The sequence below is a fragment of the Bombina bombina genome, chromosome 12 (genome assembly GCF_027579735.1).
Source record: "Bombina bombina isolate aBomBom1 chromosome 12, aBomBom1.pri, whole genome shotgun sequence".
Lineage (NCBI taxonomy): Eukaryota > Metazoa > Chordata > Amphibia > Anura > Bombinatoridae > Bombina > Bombina bombina.
The window spans coordinates 1,878,381-1,904,256 of NC_069510.1; the positions used below are offsets into that span (position 1 = coordinate 1,878,381).

At 41.5% G+C, this 25,876-nt stretch overlaps 1 protein-coding gene across 1 annotated transcript in view; it reads left to right on the forward strand.

The window, feature by feature from the left end:
• Positions 1–12,048: 12,048 nt before the first annotated feature.
• The window catches only part of GARNL3 (GTPase activating Rap/RanGAP domain like 3), a gene marked incomplete at its 5' end in the record, with an annotated part of 730,206 nt that continues 716,378 nt past the window's right edge, over positions 12,049–25,876 (forward strand). Inside the window, one exon of the mRNA XM_053695928.1 lies at positions 12,049–12,138. Coding sequence (XP_053551903.1) covers positions 12,049–12,138 — 90 coding nt within the window. The remainder of the gene's footprint in view (positions 12,139–25,876) is intronic.

Sequence of the window (25,876 nt, forward strand, 5' to 3'; positions counted from 1 at the left end):
TGATGCAATCAGCCAATAGGATTGAGCTTGCATTCTATTGGCTGATTGGAACAGCCAATAGAATGCGAGCTCAATCCTATTGGCTGATTGGATCAGCCAAAAGGATTTTTTCTACCTTAATTCCGATTGGCTGATAGATTTCTATCAGCCAATCGGAATCTAAGGGACGCCATCTTGGATGACATCACTTAAAGGTACCTTCATTCAGCAAGAAGACGTCGGCCGAAGAGGACGCTCTGCGTCGGATGTCTTGAAGATGGAGCCGCTCCGCGCCGAATAGATGAAGATAGAAGATGCCGTCTCCATGAAGACTTCTGCCCGTCTGGAGGACCTCTTCTGCCAGGCTTGGATTAAGACTTCTGCCCGTCTGGAGGACCACTTCTGCCGGATTCATTGAGGACTTCGGCCCGGTTGGGTGAAGACTTCTCCCGGTAAGGTGATCTTCAAGGGGTTGGTGTTAGGTTTTTTTAAGGGGGTATTGGGTGGGTTTTAGAGTAGGGTTGGTTGTGTGGGTGGTGGGTTTTAATGTTGGGGGAGGATTTGTAATTTTTTTTACAGGTAAAAGAGCTGATTACTTTGGGGCAATGCCCCGCAAAAGGCCCTTTTAAGGGCTATTTGTAATTTAGTGTAGGGTAGGGATTTTTTTATTTTGGGGGGGCTTTTTTATTTTGTTAGGGGGATTAGATTAGGTGTAATTAGTTTAAAAATCTTGTAATGTGTTTATTATTTTCTGTAATTTAGTGTTTTTTATTTTTGTACTTTAAATAATTTTATTTAATTGTATTTAATTGTATTTAATGTAGGGAATTCATTTAATTATAGTGTAGTGTTAGGTATTAGTGTAACTTAGGATAGGTTTTATTTTACAGGTACTTTTGTATTTATTTTAACTAGGAAGTTATTAAATAGGTAATAACTATTTAAAGGGACACTGAACCCAAATTTTTTCTTTCGTGATTCAGATAGAGCATGCAATTTTAAGCAACTTTCTAATTTACTCCTATTATCAATTTTTCTTCATTCACTTGCTATCTTTATTTGAAATAAAAGCCATCTAAGCTTCTTTTTTGGTTTAGAACTCTGGACAGCACTTTTTTATTGGTGGATTAATTTATCCACCAATCAGCAAGAATAACCCGGGTTATTCACCAAAAATGGGATGGCATCTAAACTTACATTCTTGCATTTCAAATAAAGATACCAAGAGAATGAAGAAAATTTGATAATAGGAGTAAATTAGAAAGTTGCTTAAAATTGCATGCTGTATCTGAATCACGAAAGAAAAAAATTGGGTTCAGTGTCCCTTTAATAACTATTCTATCTAGTTAAAATAAATACAAACATGCCTGTAAAATAAAAATAAACCCTGAGCTAGATACAATGTAACTATTAGTTATATTGTAGCTATCTTAGGGTTTACTTTATAGGTAAGTATTTTGTTTTAAATAGGAATAATTTATTTAATGATAGGAATATTTATTTAGATTTATTTAAATTATATTTCAGTTAGGGGGTGTTAGGGTTAGGGTTAGACTTAGGTTTAGGGGTTAATAAATTTAATATAGTGGTGGCGGTGTAAGGGGTGGCAGATTAGGGGTTAATAAGTATAATGTAGGTGGCGGCGGTGTAGGGGGGGTAGATTAGGGGTTAATAAGTATAATGTAGGTGGCGGTGGTGGCAGATTAGGGTTTAATAAGTATAATGTAGGTGGCGGCGGTGTAGGGGGGGCAGATTAGGGGTTAATAAGTATAATGTAGGTGGCGGCAGTGTAGGGGGCGACAGATTAGGGGTGTTTAGACTCGGGGTACATGTTAGGGTGTTAGGTGTAAACATTACCATAGGAATCAATGGGATATCAGGCAGCAGCGAACATGAGCTTTCGCTGCTTTCAGACTCCCATTGATTCATATGGTATCCGCCGCCTCCAGGGTGGCGGATTGAAAACCAGGTACGCTGGGCCGGAATAGTGCCGAGCGTACCTGTTAGGAATTTGTTAACTAGCAAAAGTAGTCAGATAGTGCCGAACTTGCATTCGGAACATCTGTAGTGACGTAAGCATCGATCTGTGTCGGACTTTGCCCGGCGGATCGTATGTTACGTCACAAAATTCTACTTTTGCCATACTGTAGGGTTTGATAACTAAGGGGAATCAGGCTCGCCACAAATACGCTGCGGAATTCCAGCGTATTTCCGGTTGACAGATTGATAAATAGATGCCTATGTATCTAATGAGGATATAGTGGTTACCAGAGGGGCTACATTGTGTGTGTGTGTATATATATATATATATAGTCTTTATCCAATAAGGGACTGCACTCGCTGGATTTAGTTCCAGCGAGTGCAGTCCCTTATTGGATAAAGACTGTGTGTATGACTGACTTTGCACCCTGGTTGATGACTCTACACTACAGTATTGTGAGTGCAGACACACACGGAGGATATATATATATATATATATATATATATATATATATATATATATATATATACAGGGAGTGCAGAATTATTAGGCAAGTTGTATTTTTGAGGATTAATTTTATTATTGAACAACAACCATGTTCTCAATGAACCCAAAAAACTCATTAATATCAAAGTTGAATAGTTTTGGAAGTAGTTTTTAGTTTGTTTTTAGTTATAGCTATTTTAGGGGGATATCTGTGTGTGCAGGTGACTATTACTGTGCATAATTATTAGGCAACTTAACAAAAAACAAATATATACCCATTTCAATTATTTATTTTTACCAGTGAAACCAATATAACATCTCAACATTCACAAATATACATTTCTGACATTCAAAAACAAAACAAAAACAAATCAGTGACCAATATAGCCACCTTTCTTTGCAAGGACACTCAAAAGCCTGCCATCCATGGATTCTGTCAGTGTTTTGATCTGTTCACCATCAACATTGCGTGCAGCAGCAACCACAGCCTCCCAGACACTGTTCAGAGAGGTGTACTGTTTTCCCTCCTTGTAAATCTCACATTTGATGATGGACCACAGGTTCTCAATGGGGTTCAGATCAGGTGAAGAAGGAGGCCATGTCATTAGATTTTCTTCTTTTATACCCTTTCTTGCCAGCCACGCTGTGGAGTACTTGGACGCGTGTGATGGAGCATTGTCCTGCATGAAAATCATGTTTTTCTTGAAGGATGCAGACTTCTTCCTGTACCACTGCTTGAAGAAGGTGTCTTCCAGAAACTGGCAGTAGGACTGGGAGTTGAGCTTGACTCCATCCTCAACCCGAAAAGGCCCCACAAGCTCATCTTTGATGATACCAGCCCAAACCAGTACTCCACCTCCACCTTGCTGGCGTCTGAGTCGGACTGGAGCTCTCTGCCCTTTACCAATCCAGCCACGGGCCCATCTATCTGGCCCATCAAGACTCACTCTCATTTCATCAGTCCATAAAACCTTAGAAAAATCAGTCTTGAGATATTTCTTGGCCCAGTCTTGACGTTTCAGCTTGTGTGTCTTGTTCAGTGGTGGTCGTCTTTCAGCCTTTCTTACCTTGGCCATGTCTCTGAGTATTGCACACCTTGTGCTTTTGGGCACTCCAGTGATGTTGCAGCTCTGAAATATGGCCAAACTGGTGGCAAGTGGCATCTTGGCAGCTGCACGCTTGACTTTTCTCAGTTCATGGGCAGTTATTTTGCGCCTTGGTTTTTCCACATGCTTCTTGCGACCCTGTTGACTATTTTGAATGAAACGCTTGATTGTTCGATGATCACGCTTCAGAAGCTTTGCAATTGTAAGAGTGCTGCATCCCTCTGCAAGATATCTCACTATTTTTGACTTTTCTGAGCCTGTCAAGTCCTTCTTTTGACCCATTTTGCCAAAGGAAAGGAAGTTGCCTAATAATTATGCACACCTGATATAGGGTGTTGATGTCATTAGACCACACCCCTTCTCATTACAGAGATGCACATCACCTAATATGCTTAATTGGTAGTAGGCTTTCGAGCCTATACAGCTTGGAGTAAGACAACATGCATAAAGAGGATGATGTGGTCAAAATACTCATTTGCCTAATAATTCTGCACTCCCTGTATGTATATATATATATATATATATATATATATATATATATATATATATATATATACTGTATAATACAGACTCATGCATTAGCCGCCTGTAATGGAATATGTTACACTGTATCACAGGGCCGGAGAGAGGGCATTTATACCTAGTAATAGAGAACTGAGACAATATGTATCTAATGAGGATATAGAATGAGTGGTTACCAGGGAGGGGCTACAGTGTGTATATATATATATATATATATATATATATATATATAATCAAGCAGAATGTAATGGAATATGATACACTGTATGGGCAGCAGTAATGTCTGACTGTGTTTCTGGTTACTACGGAGCTGAGCATTATTTCCTCACCCACTGCTTAGCTATAGTATAAGTGCTGTAGAGTCAAATTTTGTTATTACCTCACCTTCCCTCTTTTTGATCTCCCCAATAAAGACACAACACAGGTGTAGTGGCAAATTTAACAAGGTCACTTTATTTAAATCATATGCTTATGAAACGGCAATGAGTCCCCTAACTAAACCCCCCGTAATTGCGGCTTAACTTGCCATAACCGGAAACCAGGGAAACCATCATATTGGCGGCCAGGTTTGGTGCACGGTTTGACCGAGTAAAGCAAAGGGCGTAAGTAAAAAATAATGGTCTACGACCCCGACGGGCGAGCCAGTAATGTTTCCACATGCGCAATGCAGCGTTTGGTGCGGTGTAAGTTAAGCACCTGGTAGACTGGCTGAGGGAGCATGGGTTCCCTACCCCCCTTTTCAAATGATGGTTTCCGGTTATGGCAAGTTAAGCCGCAATTACGGGGGGTTTAGTTAGGGGACTCATTGCTGTTTCATATGCATATGATTTAAATAAAGTGACCTTGTTAAATTTGCCACTACACCTGTGTTGTGTCTTTATTGGGGAGGTCAAAAAGATGGAAGGTGAGGTAATAAAAAAATTCTGGTGCAGGGGAAAGTTGACTCTACAGCACTTAGTGCAGTATGAGCGTCATGTGATGTGCAGTGTAAGTACCATGTGATGTGCAGTGTGATTGTCATGTGATGTGCAGTGTAAGCACCATGTGATGTGCAGTGTGAGCGTCATGTGATGTGCAGTGTAAGCACCATGTGATGTGCAGTGTGAACGTCATGTGATGTGCAGTGTAAGCACCATGTGATGTGAAATGCAAGCACCGTGTGATGTGTAGTATGAGCGTCATGTGATGTGCAGTGTAAGTACCATGTGATGTGCAATGCAAGCACCATGTGATGTGCAGTGTGAGCATCATGTGATGTGCAGTGTAAGTACCATGTGATGTGAAGTGTGATTGTCATGTGATGTGCAGTGTGATTGTCATGTGATGTGCAGTGTGATTGTCATGTGATGTGCAGTGTGTGCTGTGATGTGCAGTGTAAGCACCATGTGATGTGCAGTGTGATTGTCATGTGATGTGCAGTGTGTGCTGTGATGTGCAGTGTAAGCACCATGTGATGTGCAGTGTGATTGTCATGTGATGTGCAGTGTAAGCGCCATGTGATGTGCAGTGTGAGCGTCATGTGATGTGCAGTGTAAGCACCATGTGATGTGCAGTGTGATTATCATGTGATGTGCAGTGTGATTGTCATGTGATGTGCAGTGTAAGCACCATGTGATGTGCAGTGTGAGCGTCATGTGATGTGCAGTGTAAGCACCATGTGATGTGCAGTGTGAGCGTCATGTGATGTGCAGTGTAAGCACCATGTGATGTGCAATGCAAGCACCATGTGATGTGTAGTATGAGCGTCATGTGATGTGCAGTGTGATTGTCATGTGATGTGCAGTGTGAGCGTCATGTGATGCGCAGTGTAAGCACCATGTGATGTGCAATGCAAGCACCATGTGATGTGTAGTGTTTGTAAATAACAGCAAAAAGTATTTCCTTTGCTCATAAAAGTCCCTTTATTTAGCAAACATGGAGATCAAAAAATCAACACAATGTTTCGCGGGCGTTTCCTTTAATCATGTGATCCCCATGTTTGGATTTAGTATCCCTTTAATAATAATAATGTGCGTTTATAATACCCAGTGCTATGACTTTAGGTATAACATTTCAGGATACAATAATCAGAGGACATTTACATGAAAATCCCATTTGCATGCATAATGGCACAATAAAGGAATCCTGAACTCATCCTTATAATGATGTTAATGTGTCAAGTAACCTAATACAGCTAAAATAGAAAATTATTGTAATAATCATGTTTTCTGCTCTGTCACATTATACTGTAGCATGTTTATATACAGGACTAACTGTAAGCCTACAATAGCCATATGTAAAGCAATAGGGTTATTCCCTGGTGATGGTACAAAGTGTAGCTAGCGGCAAGCTTACAATAGCCATATGTAAAGCATTAGGGTTATTCCCTGGTGATTGGACAAAGTGTAGCTAGCGGCAAGCTTACAATAGCCATATGTAAAGCATTAGGGTTATTCCCTGGTGATGGTACAAAGTGTAGCTAGCGGCAAGCTTACAATAGCCATATGTAAAGCATTAGGGTTATTCCCTGGTGATGGTACAAAGTATAGCTAGCGGCAAGCTTACAATAGCCATATGTAAAGCATTAGGGTTATTCCCTGGTGATGGTACAAGGTATAGCTAGTGGCAAGCTTACAATAGCCATATGTAAAGCATTAGGGTTATTCCCTGGTGATGGTACAAGGTATACCTAGCAGCAAGCTTACAATAGCCATATGTAAAGCATTAGGGTTATTCCCTGGTGATGGTACAAAGTATAGCTAGAGGCAAGCTTACAATAGTCATATGTAAAGCATTAGGGTTATTCCCTGGTGATGGTACAAAGTATAGCTAGCGGCAAGCTTACAATAGCCATATGTAAAGCATTAGGGTTATTCCCTGGTGATGGTACAAAGTATAGCTAACAGTAAGTCTACAATAGCCATATGTAAAGCAATAGGGTTATTCCTTGGTGATGGTACAAGGTATACCTAGCAGCAAGCTTACAATAGCCATATGTAAAGCATTATGGTTATTCCCTAGTGATGGTACAAAGTATAGCTAACAGTAAGTCTACAATAGCCATATGTAAAGCAATAGGGTTATTCCCTGGTGATGGTACAAAGTGTAGCTAGAGGCAAGCTTACAATAGCCATATGTAAAGCATTAGGGTTATTCCCTGGTGATGGTACAAAGTATAGCTAGCGGCAAGCTTACAATAGTCATATGTAAAGCATTAGGGTTATTCCCTGGTGATGGTACAAGGTATACCTAGCAGCAAGCTTACAATAGCCATATGTAAAGCGTTAGGGTTATTCCCTGGTGATGGTACAAAGTATAGCTAACAGTAAGTCTACAATAGCCATATGTAAAGCAATAGGATTATTCCCTGGTGATGGTACAAAGTGTAGCTAGCGGCAAGCTTACAATAGCCATATGTAAAGCATTAGGGTTATTCCCTGGTGATGGTACAAAGTATAGCTAGCGGCAATCTTTCAATAGCCATATGTAAAGCAGTAGGGTTATTCCCTGGTGATGGTACAAAGTATAGCTAGCGGCAAGCTTACAATAGTCATATGTAAAGCATTAGGGTTATTCCCTGGTGATGGTACAAAGTATAGCTAGCGGCAAGCTTACAATAGCCATATGTAAAGCAAGAGGGTTATTCCCTAGTGATGGTACAAAGTATAGCTAGCGGCAAGCTTACAATAGCCATATGTAAAGCGTTAGGGTTATTCCCTGGTGATGGTACAAAGTATAGCTAGCGGCAAGCTTACAATAGCCATATGTAAAGCGTTAGGGTTATTCCCTGGTGATGGTACAAAGTATAGCTAGCGGCAAGCTTACAATAGCCATATGTAAAACATTAGGGTTATTCTCTGGTGATGGTGCAAAGTATACCTAGCAGCAAGCTTACAATAGCCATATGTAAAGCATTAGGGTTATTCTCTGGTGATGGGAACAAAGTATTGCTATCGGCAAGCTTATAATAGCCATATGTAAAGCATTGGGGTTATTCCCTGGTGATGGTACAAAGTATAGCTAACAGCAAGCTTACAATAGCCATATGTAAAGCATTAGACTTATTCCCTGGTGATGGGAACAAAGTATAGCTAGCGGCAAGCTTACAATAGCCATATGTAAAGCATTAGGGTTATTCCCTGGTGATGGTACAAATTATAGCTAGCAGCAAGCTTACAATAGCCATATGTAAGGCATTATGCTTATTCTCTGGTAATGGGAAGAAACTATAGCTAGCGGCAAGCTTACAATATCCATATTTAAGGCATAAGGATTATTCCCTGGTGATGGGAAGAAACAATAGCTAGCGGCAAGCTTACAAAAGCCATATGTAAGGCATTAGGATTATTCCCTGGTGATGGGAAGAAACAATAGCTAGCAGCAAGCTTACAAAAGCCATATGTAAGGCATTAGGATTATTCCCTGGTGATGGGAAGAAACTATAGCTAGCGGCAAGCTTACAATAGCCATATGTAAGGCATTAGGGTTATTACCTGGTGATGGGACGAAACTATAGCTAGCGGGAAGCTTACAATAGCCATATGTAAGGCATTAGACTTATTCCCTGGTGATAGGAACAAAAAGTATAGCTAGCAGCAAGCTTTCAAAAACCATATGCAAGGCATTAGACTTATTACCTGGTGATGGGAACAAACTATAGCTAGCAACAAGCTTACAATAGCCATATGTAAGGCATTCAACTTATTCCCTGGTGATGGGAACAAAGTATAGCTAGCGGCAAGCTTACAATAGCTAAATGTAAGGCATTAGACTTATTCCCTCGTGATGGGAACAAAGTATAGCTAGCGGCAAGCTTACAATAGCCATATGAAAGGCATTAGACTTATTCCCTGGTGATAGGAACAAAGTATAGCTAGTGGCAAGCTTAAAATAGACATATGTAAGGCATTAGACTTATTCCTTGGTGATGGGAACAATGTATAGCTAGCGGCAAGCTTACAATAGTCATATGTAAGGCATTAGACTTATTACTTGGTAATGGAAACAAACTATAGCTAGCGGCAAGCTTACAGTAGCAATATGTAAGGCATTAGACTTATTACTTGGCAATGTGAACAAACTATAGCTAGCGGCAAGCTTACAGTAGCCATATGTAAGGCATTAAGACTTATTACCTGGTGATGGGAAGAAACTATAGCTAGCGGGAATCTTACAATAGCCATATGTAAGGCATTAGACTTATTCCCTGGTGATGGGAACAAAGTATAGGTAGCGGAAATCTTACAATAGCCATATGTAAGGCATTAGACTTATTCCCTGGTGATGGGAACAAAGTATAGCTTGCGGCAAGCTTACAATTGCCATATGTAAGGCATTAGGCTTATTCGCTGGTAATGGGAAGAAACAATAGCTAGCGGCAAGTTTACAAAAGCTATATGTAAGGCATTAGGATTATTCCCTGGTGATGGGAACAAAAAGTATAGCTAGCAGCTAGCTTACAAAAGCCATATGTAATGCATTAGACTTAATACCTGGTGATGGGAACAAACTATAGCTAGCAACAAGCTGACAATAGCCATATGTAAGACATTAGGGTTATTACCTGGTGATGGGAAGAAAGTATTGCTAGCGGGAAGCTAACAATAGCCATATGTAAGGCATTAGGGTTATTCCCTGGTGATGGGAACAAAGTATAGCTAGCGGCAAGCTTACAATAGCCATATGTGAGGCATTAGACTTATTCCCTGGTGATGGGAACAAAGTATAGCTAGTGGCAAGCTTACAATAGCCATATGTAAGGCATTAGAGCTATTCCCTGGTAATAGGAACAAAGTATAGTTAGAGGCAAGCTTACAATAGCCATATGTAAGGCATTAGGGTCATTCTCTGGTGATCGGAAGAAAGTATAGCTAGCGGCAAGCTTACAATAGCCATATTTAAGGCATTAGACTTATTACTTGGTAATGAGAACAAACTATAGCTTGCGCAAGCTTACAATAGCCATATGTAAGGCATTAAGACTTATTGCTTGGTGATGGGAACAAACTATAGCTAGCGGCAAGCTTACAATAGCCATATGTAAGGCATTAGACATTCCCTTATGATGGGAGGAAACTATAGCTAGCAGCAAGCTTACAACAGCCATATGTAAGGCATTAGGGTTATTACCTGGTGATGGGCAGAAACTATAGCTAGCGGCAAGCTTACAATAGCAATATGTAAGTCATTAGGGTTATTACCTGGTGATGGGAAAACACTATAGCTAACGGCAAGCTTACAATAGCCATATGTAAGGCCTAAGACTTATTACCTGGTACCTGGTGATGGGAAAACACTATAGCAAGCGGCAAGCTTACAATAGTCATATGTAAGGCCTTAGACTTATTACCTGGTACCTGGTGATGGGAATAAACTATAGCTAGCGGCAAGCTTACAATAGCCATATGTAAGGCATTAGACTTATTTCCTGGTGATGGGAAGAAACTATAGCTAGCGGCAAGCTTACAATAGCCATATGTAAGTCATTAGGTTTATTACCTGGTGATGGGCAGAAACTATAGCTAGCGGCATGCTTACAATAGCCATATGTAAGGCATTAGGGTTATTACCTGGTGATGGGAAAACACTATAGCTAGCGGCAAGCTTACAATAGCCATATGTAAGGCCTTAGACTTATTACCTGGTACCTGGTGATGGGAAAACACTATAGCTAGCGGCAAGCTTACAATAGTCATATGTAAGGCATTAGACTCATTACCTGGTGATGGGAAAAAACTATAGCTAGCAGCAAGCTTACAATAGCCATATGTAAGGCCTTAGACTTATTACCTGGTGATGGGAATAAACTATAGCTAGTGGCAAGCTTACAATAGCCATATGTAAGGCATTAGGGTTATTACCTGGTGATGGGAACAAACTATAGCTAGCGGCAAGCTTACAATAGCCATATGTAAGGCATTAGGTTTATTACCTGGTGATAGGAATAAACTATAGCTAGTGGCAAGCTTACAATAGCCATATGTAAGGCATTAGGTTTATTACCTGGTGATGGGAAGTAACTATAGCTAGCGCAAGCTTACAATAGCCATATGTAAGACCTTAGACTTATTCCCTGAAGATGGGAACAAACTATAGCTAGCGGCAATCTTACAATAGCCATATGTAAGGCCTTAGACTTATTACCTGGTGATGGGAATAAACTATAGCAAGCGGCAAACTTACAATAGCCATATGTAAGGCATTAGGTTTATTACCTGGTGATGGGAAGAAACTATAGCTAGCGGCAAGCTTACAATAGCCATATGTAAGGCATTAGGTTTATTACCTGGTGATGGGAAGAAACTATAGCTAGCGGCAAGCTTACAATAGCTATATGTAAGGCCTTAGACTTATTACCTGGTGATGGGAATAAACTATAGCTAGCGGCAAGCATACAATAGCCATATGTAAGGCCTTAGACTTATTACCTGGTGATGGGAATAAACTATAGCTAGCGGCAAGCATACAATAGCCATATGTAAGACCTTAGACTTATTACCTGGTGATGGGAAAAAACTATAGCTAGCGGCAAGCTTACAATAGCCATATGTAAGGCCTTAGACTTATTACCTGGTGATGGGAATAAACTATAGCTAGCGGCAAGCTTACAATAGCCATATGTAAGGCCTTAGACTTATTACCTGGTGATGGGAAGAAACTATAGCTAGCAACAAGCTTACAATAGCCATATGTAAGGCATTAGGGTTTTTACCTGGTGATGGGAAGAAACTATAGCTAGCGGCAAGCTTACAATAGCCATATGTAAAACATTAGGTGATGGGAATAAAATATTATTACACAGCACAAGCCATCTTGCTATTGGTCAAGCAATGAATAAATATTGCATTTAACCCCTGTAGGGCTTGGCCGGCCATAAGGTGACAGGTACAGAAGGGTGTCTAGTGAGGTCTCCTCCTGTATAATGTGTGTAATGGCTGCAGTACTCCAGTGATATGAAGGTTTTGTTTGCTCCTGGGCACCTAACCATGTATACTGATAAAGCGTTTATGTTCCAGCTCTGTCTCTGAAGACCTCGGCTGTAGAAGAGGAGAGTTCAGCAGGAAACACTATGGATCTGTGGAATTGGTGAGTTCATCCTATTGATTTAAATGTAAACTGCTATGTGCAAGGAATTCCCAGAGGAGAAATCTGTATACAGCTAAGTAATCAGAGCTTTCCTTCATTTGCTGTTTGTGCACACTCATGCTTAAGGCTTCCGTGCTGAGTATTATTCTGTGTTGTTCATAGCCTGAATAATATGATTTCATGTAAACTCTTACATTCTAAATAGATTTGTTTTATAGCTTTATTTCTGGGAGCTGAAAATGTTTACTTGTTAAAGAAAAGATGAGACATACACTGTTGCAGGGTACAGATCTCCTTTCTAAGAAAACATAAATATTGTTATATTCTAGAACTGTGTAATAATAACAAAACTCACTGTAGTCATCAGGGTTTTCATTCATCAGACACTATTTAAACAGACAAAAGTGAGCAACTGTATTATTGCCCTTGTCTGGCTTATGAATGATTTAGTAGGACTACATGCAGACTTACCAACATGCAGCAATGAAGCAGCATATATATATATATATATATATATATATATATATACCCTATCCTATATAATAAAAGGCCAAGTGTGTTTGTCCGAAGCTGTCATGCGCAGTAGAGACTGCGCACAAGGACAAACACACCTGGCCTTACAACTGACCTGGCTGGTGTGTGGTGGAGTGTGCATGGCCCGGGCGGATGTGACGTGGGCGGGGCCGGGTTTGACATGGGCGGGGCCGGGCATGATGCGGGCGGGGGGGAGAGAGCACAAAAGAGAGGGGGGGAGAGAGCACAAAAGAGAGGGGGGAGAGAGCACAAAATAGAGGGGGGAGAGAGCACAAAAGAGGGGGGAGAGAGCACAAAAGAGAGGGGGAGAGAGCACAAAGAGAGGGGGGAGAGAGCACAAAAGAGAGGGTGGAGAGAGCACAAAATGAGAGGGGGAGAGAGCACAAAAGAGAGGGGGGAGAGAGCACAAAAGAGAGGGGGGAGAGAGCACAAAAGAGAGGCGGGAGAGAGCACAAAAGAGAGGGGGAGAGAGCACAAAAAAGAGCGGGAGAGAGCACAAAAGAGAGGGGGAGAGCACAAAAGAGAGGGGGGAGAGAGCACAAAAGAGAGGGAGAGAGAGCAAAAGAGAGGGGGGTGAGAGCACAAAAGAGAGGGGGAGAGAGCAAAAGAGAGGGGGAGAGAGCACAAAAGAGAGGGGGAGAGAGCACAAAAGAGAGGGGGAGAGAGCGCAAAAGAGAGGGGAGAGAGAGCAAAAAAGAAAGGGGGAGAGAGCACAAAAGAGAGGGGGAGAGAGCGCAAAAGAGAAGGGGAGAGAGCACAAAAGAGAGAGGGAGAGAGAGCAAAAGAGAGGGAGAGAGACAGCAAAAGAGAGGAGAGAGAGAGCAAATGAGAGGAGAGAGAGAGAGAACAAACGAGAGGAGAGAGAGCAAACAAGAGGGGGGAAGAGAGAGAGCAAATAAAGGGAGGGAGACAGCAAAAGAGGGGGAGAGAGCAAAAGAGAGGGAGAGAGACAGCAAAAGAGGGGAAGAGAGAGCAAAAGAGAGGGAGAGAGACAGCAAAAGAGGGGGAGAGAGAGCAAAAGAGAGGGAAGAGAGAGCAAAAGAGAGGGAGAGAGACATCAAAAGAGGGGGAGAGAGGAAAAGAGAGGGGGGAGAGAGAGAGCAAAAGAGAGGGGGAAGAGAGAGAACAAAAGAGAGGGGGGAGAGAGAGAGCAAAAGAGAGGGGGGGAGAGAGAGAGCAAAAGAGAGGGGGGAGAGAGAGAGTAAAAAAGAGGGGAGAGAGAGAGAGCAAAAGAGAGGGGAGAAAGAGAGAGCAAAAGAGAGGGGAGAAAGAGAGAGCAAAAGAGAGGGGAGAAAGAGAGAGCAAAAGAGAGGGGGGATAGAGAGAGATCAAGGGGTGGGACCGCTGCAAAAAAATGGCCCGTGTACACGGGCTTTAGGACTAGTATAATAAAAAAAGCCAGGTATGTTTGTCCGAAGCTGTCATGCGCAGTAGAGACAAACATACCTGGCTGTTGACACCGTAACTGAGGATCAGACTGCAGAGAGGGTGGATGGGAGCAGTCGTGGCATGACCTGGCAGGAGCGGGGGCTGGTGGGACCGCTGCATTGCAGAAAATGGCCCATGTACACGGGCTTTAGGACTAGTATATATATATATATATATATATATATACACATACAGTATCCCACAAAATTGAGTACACCCCTCACATTTTTTAAAAAAACATAAATTATGCTTACCTGATAATTTCATTTCCATCTGTGGGAGGAGAGTCCACAGCTGCATTCATTACTTGTGGGAATTAAGAACCTGGCCACCAGGAGGAGGCAAAGACACCCCAGCCAAAGGCTTAAATACTTCCCCCACTCCCCTCATCCCCCAGTCATTCTGCCGAGGGAACAAGGAACAGTAGGAGAAATATCCAGGTATAAATGGTGCCAGAAGAACAATATCAAATTTAGGTCCACCCCCAGAGAAACGGGCGGGAGCAGTGGACTCTCCTCCCACAGATGGAAATGAAATTATCAGGTAAGCATAATTTATGTTTTCCATCTTAATGGCAGGAGAATCCACTGCTTTATTCATTACTTGTGGGAACAAATACCCAAGCTCCAGAGGACACTGAATGAAGAAAACGGGAGGGTAAAAGGAGGTGGACCCTATACTGAGGGCACCACAGCCTGCAGAACCTTTCTCCCAAAAGCTGTTTCCGCCGAAGCAAAAATATAAAATATGTAAAACGTTGCAAAAGAATGTAAAGAGGACCAATTCGCTGCCTTACAAATCTGCTCCATAGAAGCCTCATTCTTAAAGATCCAAGAAGAAGCCACAGCTCTAGTTGAATGAGCCGTAATCCTCAGAGGAGGCTTATGTCCCGCTGTCTCAATGCAAAACAGAGAACACTCATCAGCCAAAAGATAAGGAAGTCGAAGAGGCCCCTGACCCCCACGCTTCCCAGAAAGAGAACAAACAGAAAAAGAAGTTTGTCTAAATTCCTACGTGGCCTGAAGATAGGATTTCAAGGCACAAACCACATCTAGATTTACGTTGAAAGGAACCACAATCTCTTGATTGGTGTTGTGAATTGACACAACCTTAGGAAGAAAACCTAACTTGGTTCGTAGAACAACCTTATCAGCATGGAAAGCCAGATAAGGAGGGACGCATTGCAAGGCAGTAATTACAGATACTATGCGCGCAGAAGCAATAGCCCATAGAAAAGTAACCTTCCAAGACATAGTTTAATGTCTACGCCATGCATAGGCTCCAACGGAGCCATGCAAAACAAAAAAAAAAAGAATAAGATTCCAACTCCAAGGAGGAGCAATAGATCGAAACACAGGTCTGATCATAGCAGAACCTTAACAAGTGACTGCATATCAGGAAGCTCAGTGAACCTCTTGTGCTGTAACACAGACAGGGCCGAAATCTGACCCCTCAGAGGACTTGTAGAAAAGCCCTTCTCCAGTTCATCCTGGAGAACAGAATAAGTAGGTCCTCCTCACCTTATGATAGATGCAGCAAGCAACCAGCTACGAACTTGAATAAGAGTAAAAATAACACTCTCAAACAACCCTCTCTTGGGTAGGACTAAGCGTTCAATCTCTGCGCAGTCAGCCTCAGAGATCTAGACATAGATGAACAAAAAAGACCTTGGTCAGCAGATCCCTGCAACAAGGTAACTTCCACGGAGGAGATAACAACATCCCCACCAGTCCGCGAACCATATCCTTCGCGGCCAAGATGGAGCAATCAATATCACTGAAGCCTGCTTGATTTGAGCCACTACACTAGAACGTAGTGGTAACAGCCGTAAAAGATAAATTAGATTTAACCTCCAAGGCACCGCTAATGCATCTGTTAGCTCCGCCTGAGGATCCCTGTACCTCGACCCATATCTGGGTAACTAGGTAATGAGACGTCATAAGATCTTTCTCTTGCAAATCTCTGCAAACACTTGGGATGGAGAGACCAATCCCCCAGATTAAAGTATTGTCTGCTGAGGAAATCCTCTTCCCAGTTGTCCACACCCAGAATGTGGATCGCTGACAGCGAACAAATGTGGGTCTCCGCCCACTCCAGCATCTGAGATACTTCCCTCATAGCTAGGGAGCTTCTTGTTCCCCCCTGATGGTTAATGATTGGAATCTGATAAACTGGGATGAACCCAGCAGAGGCCAAGCCTTCAGAGCATTGTAACGATAGGGGGTGGAGGTGAGCGCCAAAGTAGGCTGAGGAAGGGAAAGGGGGACAACTGTAGCCCACAATGTGGGTCCTCCTACTAGTAGTTATGGAGTGAATGTACAAAAGATATATGCTAAAATGGGTATACAAGTTAAAAATGTATATCAATATTTATTCCACACAATCGGTTAAAAATATCAGTGATCTTCTAAAACATACAGTCAAAAAGATATATTACACATTCATAAATAATCATGGATCCATGTTACAATAACGAAATGTAGAAAATGACATAAAATCTGAAAAAATAAAAATAAAAGTAAAAATGACCTGGTGCACCTAAAAACGTCTGACAATGAATGACCTGATAGGCCAAGTGTCTTAGTATGGGTGGTACTCTATGGTACAATCCGGATATTGATGAGTGTTCTTATGATTGTATTTATCCAAACAGATAATGGTGTGAAAAAAAGGAAAAGTGTCTATATTATATATCCGATTCAGAAAAATTCCAAAATAGTGTGTATCCTGTGATCCCAAATGTGAAGAAAATATAAGTAACTTTGCAAAAAATGTGGAAATCCTCAAATTGGTGAAACAAAATTAAATTAGTCTTTCAAAAGTTAATCAATAAGTGTCCAAAATGATATAGTGGATTCTGTGCAGTGAAGTTGTCTCCCAGTTGGATACAATAAAACAAAATAAAACTGTGCAAAAACCTGCAAAGAAAACAAACAATACTATAATATATATAAACTGTTCAGTGGATATATCAGTATTATGCTTACTCAAATCAGTCGACGCGTTTCGGCCATATCCTCCTGGCCTTTATCAAGACTCTTGATAAAGAGTCTTGATAAAGGCCAGGAGGATATGGGAGTCTTGATAAAGGCCAGGAGGATATGGCCGAAACGCGTCGACTGATTTGAGTAAGCATAATACTGATATATCCACTGAACAGTTTATATATATTATAGTATTGTTTGTTTTCTTTGCAGGTTTTTGCACAGTTTTATTTTGTTTTATTGTATCCAACTGGGAGACAACTTCACTGCACAGAATCCACTATATCATTTTGGACACTTATTGATTAACTTTTGAAAGACTAATTTCATTTTGTTTCACCAATTTGAGGATTTCCACATTTTTTGCAAAGTTACTTATATTTTCTTCACATTTGGGATCACAGGATACACACTATTTTGGAATTTTTCTGAATCGGATATATAATATAGACACTTTTCCTTTTTTTCACACCATTATCTGTTTGGATAAATACAATCATAAGAACACTCATCAATATCCGGATTGTACCATAGAGTACCACCCATACTAAGACACTTGGCCTATCAGGTCATTCATTGTCAGACGTTTTTAGGTGCACCAGGTCATTTTTACTTTTATTTTTATTTTTATTTTTTCAGATTTTATGTCATTTTCTACATTTCGTTATTGTAACATGGATCCATGATTATTTATGAATGTGTAATATATCTTTTTGACTGTATGTTTTAGAAGATCACTGATATTTTTAACCGATTGTGTGGAATAAATATTGATATACATTTTTAACTTGTATACCCATTTTAGCATATATCTTTTGTACATTCACTCCATAACTACTAGTAGGAGGACCCACATTGTGGGCTACAGTTGTCCCCCTTTCCCTTCCTCAGCCTACTTTGGCGCTCACCTCCACCCCCTATCGTTTTCTGTTTACATCGGGTACACTAGGGTATCCGTTGAGGAGAGCTAGAGGTATTCCCAATCCCCTCCCCCCATCTGTCTTCTGCGCAGGATCTACATTCACTCTCTTCAGAGCATTGTATATTGCCCGAAGATCCAAAATGCGATCGGGAAGGAGATTTTCCTCCTGAGTCCATAGGCCCTTCCAGACAGACTCGCAACCGTACTCACAATCACCCAGGATGGTCTTGAGACGGACATCCCTTGGGACAAGTGATCCGGACAAAAACCCCAGAGAGCGATTCTCTCAATATGTTTTTCAGAGAAATCTCTTGAGACAGATCAGAATGATCGCCGTTCCACTGCTTCAGCATGCGCAGTTGCAACAGTCTGAGGGGAAACCTGGCAAGGGAATAATGTCCATGCTGGACACCATGAGACCAATCACCTCCATACACCAAGCCACAGATGGCCTTAAGGAGGTCTGGAGGGCAAGACATGTTGAAGCTAGCCTGCAATGTCTCTGGTCTGTTAGAAAAATTCTCATGTCTATGGAGACTATTATAGTACCCGGGAATTCCTTCCTGGTACTCAGTACAAGAAAACTCTCTTTAGATTTATCTTCCATCCATGGGATCGAAGACGACAGAGAAGAAATTCTGAATGGTCCACTCTCCGAAAAAACTTCTTGGAGAATGCTGCATTGGCCGGGATCAACTTGGAAGTTCTGGTTCAGGAACCAAACCCTAGGAACTGGAAGTGGTCCTTGAGGATTGGTACGTGAAGGGAGCATCCTTCAGATCTATTGTGGTCATGAACTGCCCTTCTTGAACGAGGGGAAGAATGGACCTATTGTCTCCCTCTTGAATGAGGGGACATTTAAAAACTTGTTTAAGCATATCAGGTCCAAATCGGACTGAAAACTCCCTCTTTCTTTGGAACCACGAAAAGGTTTGAATAGTATCCCAAACCTCTCATTGCGATAGGCACCAGGACAATAACTCCTAAGAGAACAGATCCCATACGCACCCCAGAAAGGCTGAATTGCCCTTGGGTGGCAGACCCTGACCTATGACCTCCAAGACCCATGGATCCTGGATGTCCCTTAACCAAGCGACTGAAAAGAGCAACAGTTTGCCCCCTACACGATCCAGAAGAGGACTGGGGACCGCCTTTTCATGCCGACTTAGACTCGGCGGGCTTCTTGCTCTGCTTGGATTCATTCCAGGACTGAGCGGGCATCTAAGAGCAAACAAAATAATTCCCTTAAAGGGGAGGGAAAGAAGTCTAGACTTAGAAGTCATATCCGCAGACCATGACTTCAGCCAGAGCCCGACGCCTTAGCATTTAGGTGAATAATCTGCCTAATAACATCATAGATAAAAGAATTAGCAACCCTCAAGGCCGTAAATCTTTCCTGAGTAACGTCGAGGGGACCTCTGCATCCCGATCAATCCTACAAGGAGTCATACCAGAAGTTAGTTTCTCCAGCAACCGCCACAACGGCCGCCTCCGGTTGAAACAAATATCCCGTATATTGAAACAACTGTCTTAACAGAGTTCCCATCCTTTATCCATGGGCAGTGCCGGCGTTTTGTATAAGGCAGTAAAGGCAGCCGCCTTAGAGCGCACCAGCAGGGGGGCGCTAAGAGTTGTGCTGTCTGCCGAGGATAAATTCTTTCTGCTCCCCTGCGCCCTGAACTTGAAGCATTATATGGATCGTTCATTATGATTCATGAGACAGTGAGGGGATGTTGTTGTTAATAATAATTTAATTTATTAGATTGTTGTGTCATACTGTCATTCTTTTTTATCTGAGGTTCGCCGCACCCGGGGCTCTGGCTGGCTCCCTGCCTGCATGCTAGTAAAGTGTGTACTTACTTTCCCTGGGCTGGCCCGGCTATTGCTTAGCCTATTGGAGGGCCGCAGCGTGCATGCAGGTGATGTCAGAGAGACAAGAGAGTGGAGGAGGCTGGAGGTGGAACTCATTTAATTTACGCAGCTGCGCTGCCGCTGCCTGTTTGTCAAATTCAGAGTCAGACTATGAATCACTCGACTGAGACTGTCTGGAGGGAGAATATCGTGCGGGAAGAGCCACCTAACTCGAACGTCTGCAGCATAAGATAAGAGTCTCAGCCATGAGTGATTGCTGCCTAAGACATGAAGACGGAGACATCCGGCCAGCCCGCAGTCGCAGAGTAGACGACCGAGTGAGAGAGAGACGAGTGATGAGGTAGGAATCATGGTGGGAGTCTCTGGGAGGCCGGAGCGGGCTGCGGCCATGTCATGTCATGTTACTTTATGCCCCTCTATCCCTTTAATTACCTGATGATACCTTTATAAGCCACCTCCTAACTACATCCTGTGCTCAGTAATTTGATCTTGTTGTTAATTCTTGCACAGGACTAATCTAAGCTCTCATCTCTAAGCCTATTCCTTATTCAGTGCTGTCATATCCAGCCTCAATCTAAACTCAGCTTCTTCAAACTACAGCCATCTGTACCTCAGGATATCGCTAGCTACGAAAGTAGCTTTTTGCAGTTCTTCTCCTAACAGCTGGTACCTCTCTCCCCGCAATTCTGCAAGCCTGTAACGGAACACAAGAAAAGAACTCCTCCTACTCCACTCTCCCCTGCACTTCCGGTTGCATGAAGGGACGCTCCGGTAACCGCATCAGCTCTGAGTGCAAGAAGGATCTTTCTCTTCATCAAGGTATTGTTACTATTACCCACTGCACCACATTTGTTATCCAAACTGCCACACTTAAAGTATTTACGTTGTTATAAGGTGCTCTCATGAAACGGACTTCTCTGCTATATTGCTTAAAGTGATACCAGGTGCTGTTACAGGATTTATGCCTCTTTATGTGAACATTTGCTCTGCCTACAGACTGTTAATCCGGTCTCAATAGACCAACCTTGTCTGTTACTTGCCTCTCATATGGATTAACTATTTTCTATCTGATTGTTAGGAGTGTTATGTAGCCAGTCTTGTTAGTATATAAACCCGTACTCTCTTTCTGTGTGTTCATTACACTATCTGGGTTCTCTCCTATAATACCTTGCTGTGTGTCAAGCTTCTCACACATAAACACTATTCACTGTGATTCTTAGTCTACTTCTCCCATATTGGGCCCTCAGTCTAGGATCAGAACAGGGGTTTGTGAATTTCATCCCCGATATTTTGTGAGACTGAGTGGATCTAAACATAATTCCTCACATTCACTGTTAACTCTTACAGGGCATTATGGGGGGCATACTTAATGAGTGATTCTATGATAAATTTATAATATTTATATAATATATATGGCAGCAGGCAATGGCATCAATAATTGTTTCGCGCGCCAATATTTCTACATACATAGGATAGCTGGTGGGTTAAGCTGTTTACTAGTGCCAACACTGAAGCAACACTTTGCTACAATTACATTTGCCATACTGGCCATTAGCCAATTGTATTCTTCTATGTGGCACAGACTCCATTTTCCAATCTCCAACAAATTGCCCCTGTGCAGAGTAGTGCATGGACACTGGAAGGAGAGAAGGGAGGGGGTAGCTGGCTGGAATGAATTCATACAGGTTACAACACAGTCCACACATGTGGGAAAGTCTACACTGTTTGGCTGATTAGTTTTGTTTTAATGCCATTAGGGAACTTGAGCTGTGTCAGTGACGTGAGTACCTGCTGTGGGATGGCAAGGTGTCCTTACTTATATATGTATACCCATACCCTGTTATTTATATAGTATGTATGTATATATATATGAAAGAGTATGAGACAAGACAAGCGCCCAGGGGCACACTTCGTGTAATATGTTCAGATAATTTACTTATAATATAGCAGTGGGAAAAATCCGCTCTCACCTGGTTCAACCTCAACTTATGAGGTATGCAAAAAGCACTTCTGTTAGTGTACTCTCAGCTCTTGTATTCCTCCTGCGTGTTCTCAGGTCTACAGTAAATCATTGGAGTCTGCAGCGTATCCCTGGAACTCTGCAACCTTTATTTAAAGGGGACTAGGGCATAGGAGTGAGGTGAAGTGTACTGATTTGAAATATACACAACTACCAATTGATAAAGATAAGAACAGGTGTTTATTTATATACATAAAATAGCGTTTAACAGTGCAGAATAAAAAACCCCTACAAGAGTTTGTTTTGTAGGCAGAGAGAAATGTTCCTTGTATTGAAGAATATCACTATAGAGCTGTAGTCATACAGGTGTTCAGTCTAGCATGCAAGGCTAGAAACACGAGTGGCTAATGCGCTCTACTATACATAAACATAAAATCAAGAAAGGAGCACCAAAGGATATTCGCAGATCTGCTTTATATGAGTTCGAATATCCTTTGGTGCTCCTTTCTTGATTTTATGTTTATGTATAGTAGAGCGCATTAGCCACTCGTGTTTCTAGCCTTGCATGCTAGACTGAACACCTGTATGACTACAGCTCTATAGTGATATTCTTCAATACAAGGAACATTTTCTCTCTGCCTACAAAACAAACTCTTGTAGGGGTTTTTTATTCTGCACTGTTAAACGCTATTTTATGTATATAAATAAACACCTGTTCTTATCTTTATCAATTGGTAGTTGTGTATATTTCAAATCAGTACACTTCACCTCACTCCTATGCCCTAGTCCCCTTTAAATAAAGGTTGCAGAGTTCCAGGGATACGCTGCAGACTCCACGGATTTACTGGAGACCTGAGGACACACAGGAGGACTACAAGGGGCCCATTTATCAAAGGGCTTGCGGACCTGATCCGACACTGCGGATCAGGTCCGCAAGACCTCGCTAAATGCGGAGAGCAATACGCTCTCCACATTTAACATTGCACCAGCAGCTCACAAGAGCTGCTGGTGCAACGCCGCCCCCTGCTGACTCGCGGCCAATCGGCCGCCAGCAGGGAGCTGTCAATCAACCCGATCGTATTCGATCGGGTTGATTTCCGGTGATTCCTGTCCGCCTGCTCAGAGCAGGCGGACAGGGTTATGAAGCAGCGGTCTATAGACCGCTGCTTCATAACTTGTGTTTCTGGCGAGTCTGAAGACTCGCCAGAAACACGGCCCTTCAAGCTCCGTACGGAGCTTGATAAATGGGCCTGCAAGAGCTGAGAGTACACTAACAGAAGTGCTTTTTGCATACCTCATAAGTTGAGGTTGAACCAGGTGAGAGCGGATTTTTCCCACTGCTATATTATAAGTAAATGATCTGAACGTATTACACGAAGTGTGCCCCTGGGCGCTTGTCTTGTCTCATACTCTTTCAGATTTCTAAGAGGAACCTCGCCCCGCAGGGGATCATTCTTCTTCTCTCAGACGAGCAGCCTATTTCTTCATAGCACACAGGAACCAGTATTGTGAATATTAATGAACAATACATATCCATAGACTTGCCACATTTGACTGAATGAGACTGTTTTCTGTTTAACCTGCAAGTGTCTTGTGCACACATATATATTTTCCAGTAGTGGATGGGAAGATATATTAAGATTAACAGCATACTCATACACTTCTAGCGCTGATTTCTATAATCTCTATGTATATATATATGTATATATATATATATATATATGTATATATATATATAAATATAGTATATATATATATATATATATATATATATATATAAAAATATATAGTGTATATATGTATATATAGTGTGTGTCTATATATATATATATATATATATATAGTATATATATTTATATAGTGTGTATATATATATATATATATATATATATATATATATAGTATATATATATTTATATAATATGTATATATATATATATATATATATATATATATATATAGTGAAGATTTGGAGTAGCCGTGTTAGTCCAGTAGATAAGATGCTCAAATAACAAAGTATTGCAGTATGCAGTGATACCTTTTTTATTGGACTAACATAATATTTCAAAGACAAGCTTTTGAGAGTTTTCCTCTCTTCCTCAGGTCTAAAGCAATACTGATCAATCTGATATAGATACACATCACATACAACAAATGGAAGGGAGGGAGGGGGTGAGAGGGGTGTCATAAAAAGCAGAGAATGTGTCTGAAGGAGAAAAAAGCTGAGAATAGCCAGAAAGAATAAATAAACAGTGGAGAGTAAATAGGCAAGATGAGAGGAAAAACAAAAGGAAAAAGAAACCAATATAGGACAATAAAATGAGAGATTATAGAAAGTTATGGTAGTGTGTGAGTCTACATTAAGTCCTTCATTTCTGGTATTGAAATGTGTGATCATTTTCATCTCAAACGTCTTTCGTTCATGAGAGTCTTTGAAATTCCCTTTAAGAATTTTAATCCTGAGGTTAAGGATGGAGTGACCAGTCTGGGGGAAGTGATGACCAACAGGGGTACAATATTCATTTTCCTTGTTGTTCTTGATCGAGTGTCTGTGTAGATTCATTCTGAGATGCAGCTTTAGGCCAGTTTCTCCAATGTAGCAACCTCTGTCACCCGCTGTACACGGTATCATGTACACCACATTAGCAGATGAGCACGAATAGGATCCTTTAATATTGTTTGACTCGTTGTTGTGTCTGGCTGTGGTGTTGTCACATATATGTTGTGTTATTGTGTCTGGCTGTGTTGTTGTCACATATATGTTGTGTTATTGTGTCTGGCTGTGTTGTTGTCACATATATGTTGACACAGTTTGCAGAGTGATTTGTTGCATCGTGCAGTGCCATTCTGTGTAAGCTTCTGTTCTGTGGTTAATTTGCTGCGGACCAATCTCTGTCTCAGGTTAGGCGGTTGTTTGAATGCTAGTATCGGGGGTTCAGGAAATATTTTTTTGGAGTGTGGGGTCCTCTGAAATTAGTGGTTGTAGCTCTTTAATAATTTTGCGTACTCCTTCCAGAGTAGGGTTGTAAGTGACTACTAGAGGGGTTCTTGTTTTGTTTTCCTTTTCTTTGTATTGTAGGAGCCTTTCCCGTGGTGTTTTTAGGGCAGATTTGATTTTTTAGATATTGTCCTTTCCTTGTAGCCCTTTTGACTAAATGACTCTGACAGTTTATTCAGGTGCTGATCTCTGTCTTTTGTGTCAGAGCAAATGCGGTGATATCTGATAGCTTGGCTGTAGATGATACCTTGTTTGGTGTGATTGGGATGGAAGCTAGAATTGTGGAGGTAGCTGTACCTGTCTGTGGGTTTTCTGTATTCTATATGTATTCTATCATTCTATCATTCTATCATCTGTATTCTATCATAGAATTCTATCAGCCAATCAGAATTTAAGGGACGCCATCTTGGATGACATAATTTAAAGGAATATTCATTCTTCGGTTAGTCGTCGGCCTGGAAGGATGCTCCACGTCGGATGTCTTGAAGATGGACCCACTCCGCTCTGGATGGATGAAGATAGAAGATGCCGTCTGGATGAAGACTTCTGCCCGTCTGGAGGACCTCTTCTGCCCGGCTTGGATGAAGACTTCTGCCCATCTGGAGGACCACTTCTACCCGGCTTCGTTGAGGACTTCGGCCTGGTTGGGTGAAGACGTCTCAAGGTAGGGTGATCTTCAGGGGGTTAGTGTTAGGTTTTTTAAGGGGGGATTGGGTGGGTTTTAGATTAGGGTTGGGTGTGTGGGTGGTGGGTTTTAATGTTGGGGGGTATTGTACTTTTTTTTACAGGTAAAAGAGCTGATTACTAAAAAGCCCTTTTAAGGGCTATTTGTAATTTAGTATAGGGTAGGGCTTTTTATTATTTTGGGGGGCTTTTTTATTTTATTAGGGTGATTAGATTAGGTGTAATTAGTTTAAAATTCTTGTAATTATTTTATTATTTTCTGTAATTTAGTGTTTTTTTTTTTTTTGTACTTTAGTTAATTTTATTTAATTGTAATTAATTGTAGTTAATTTAGTTAATTTATTTAATTATAGTGT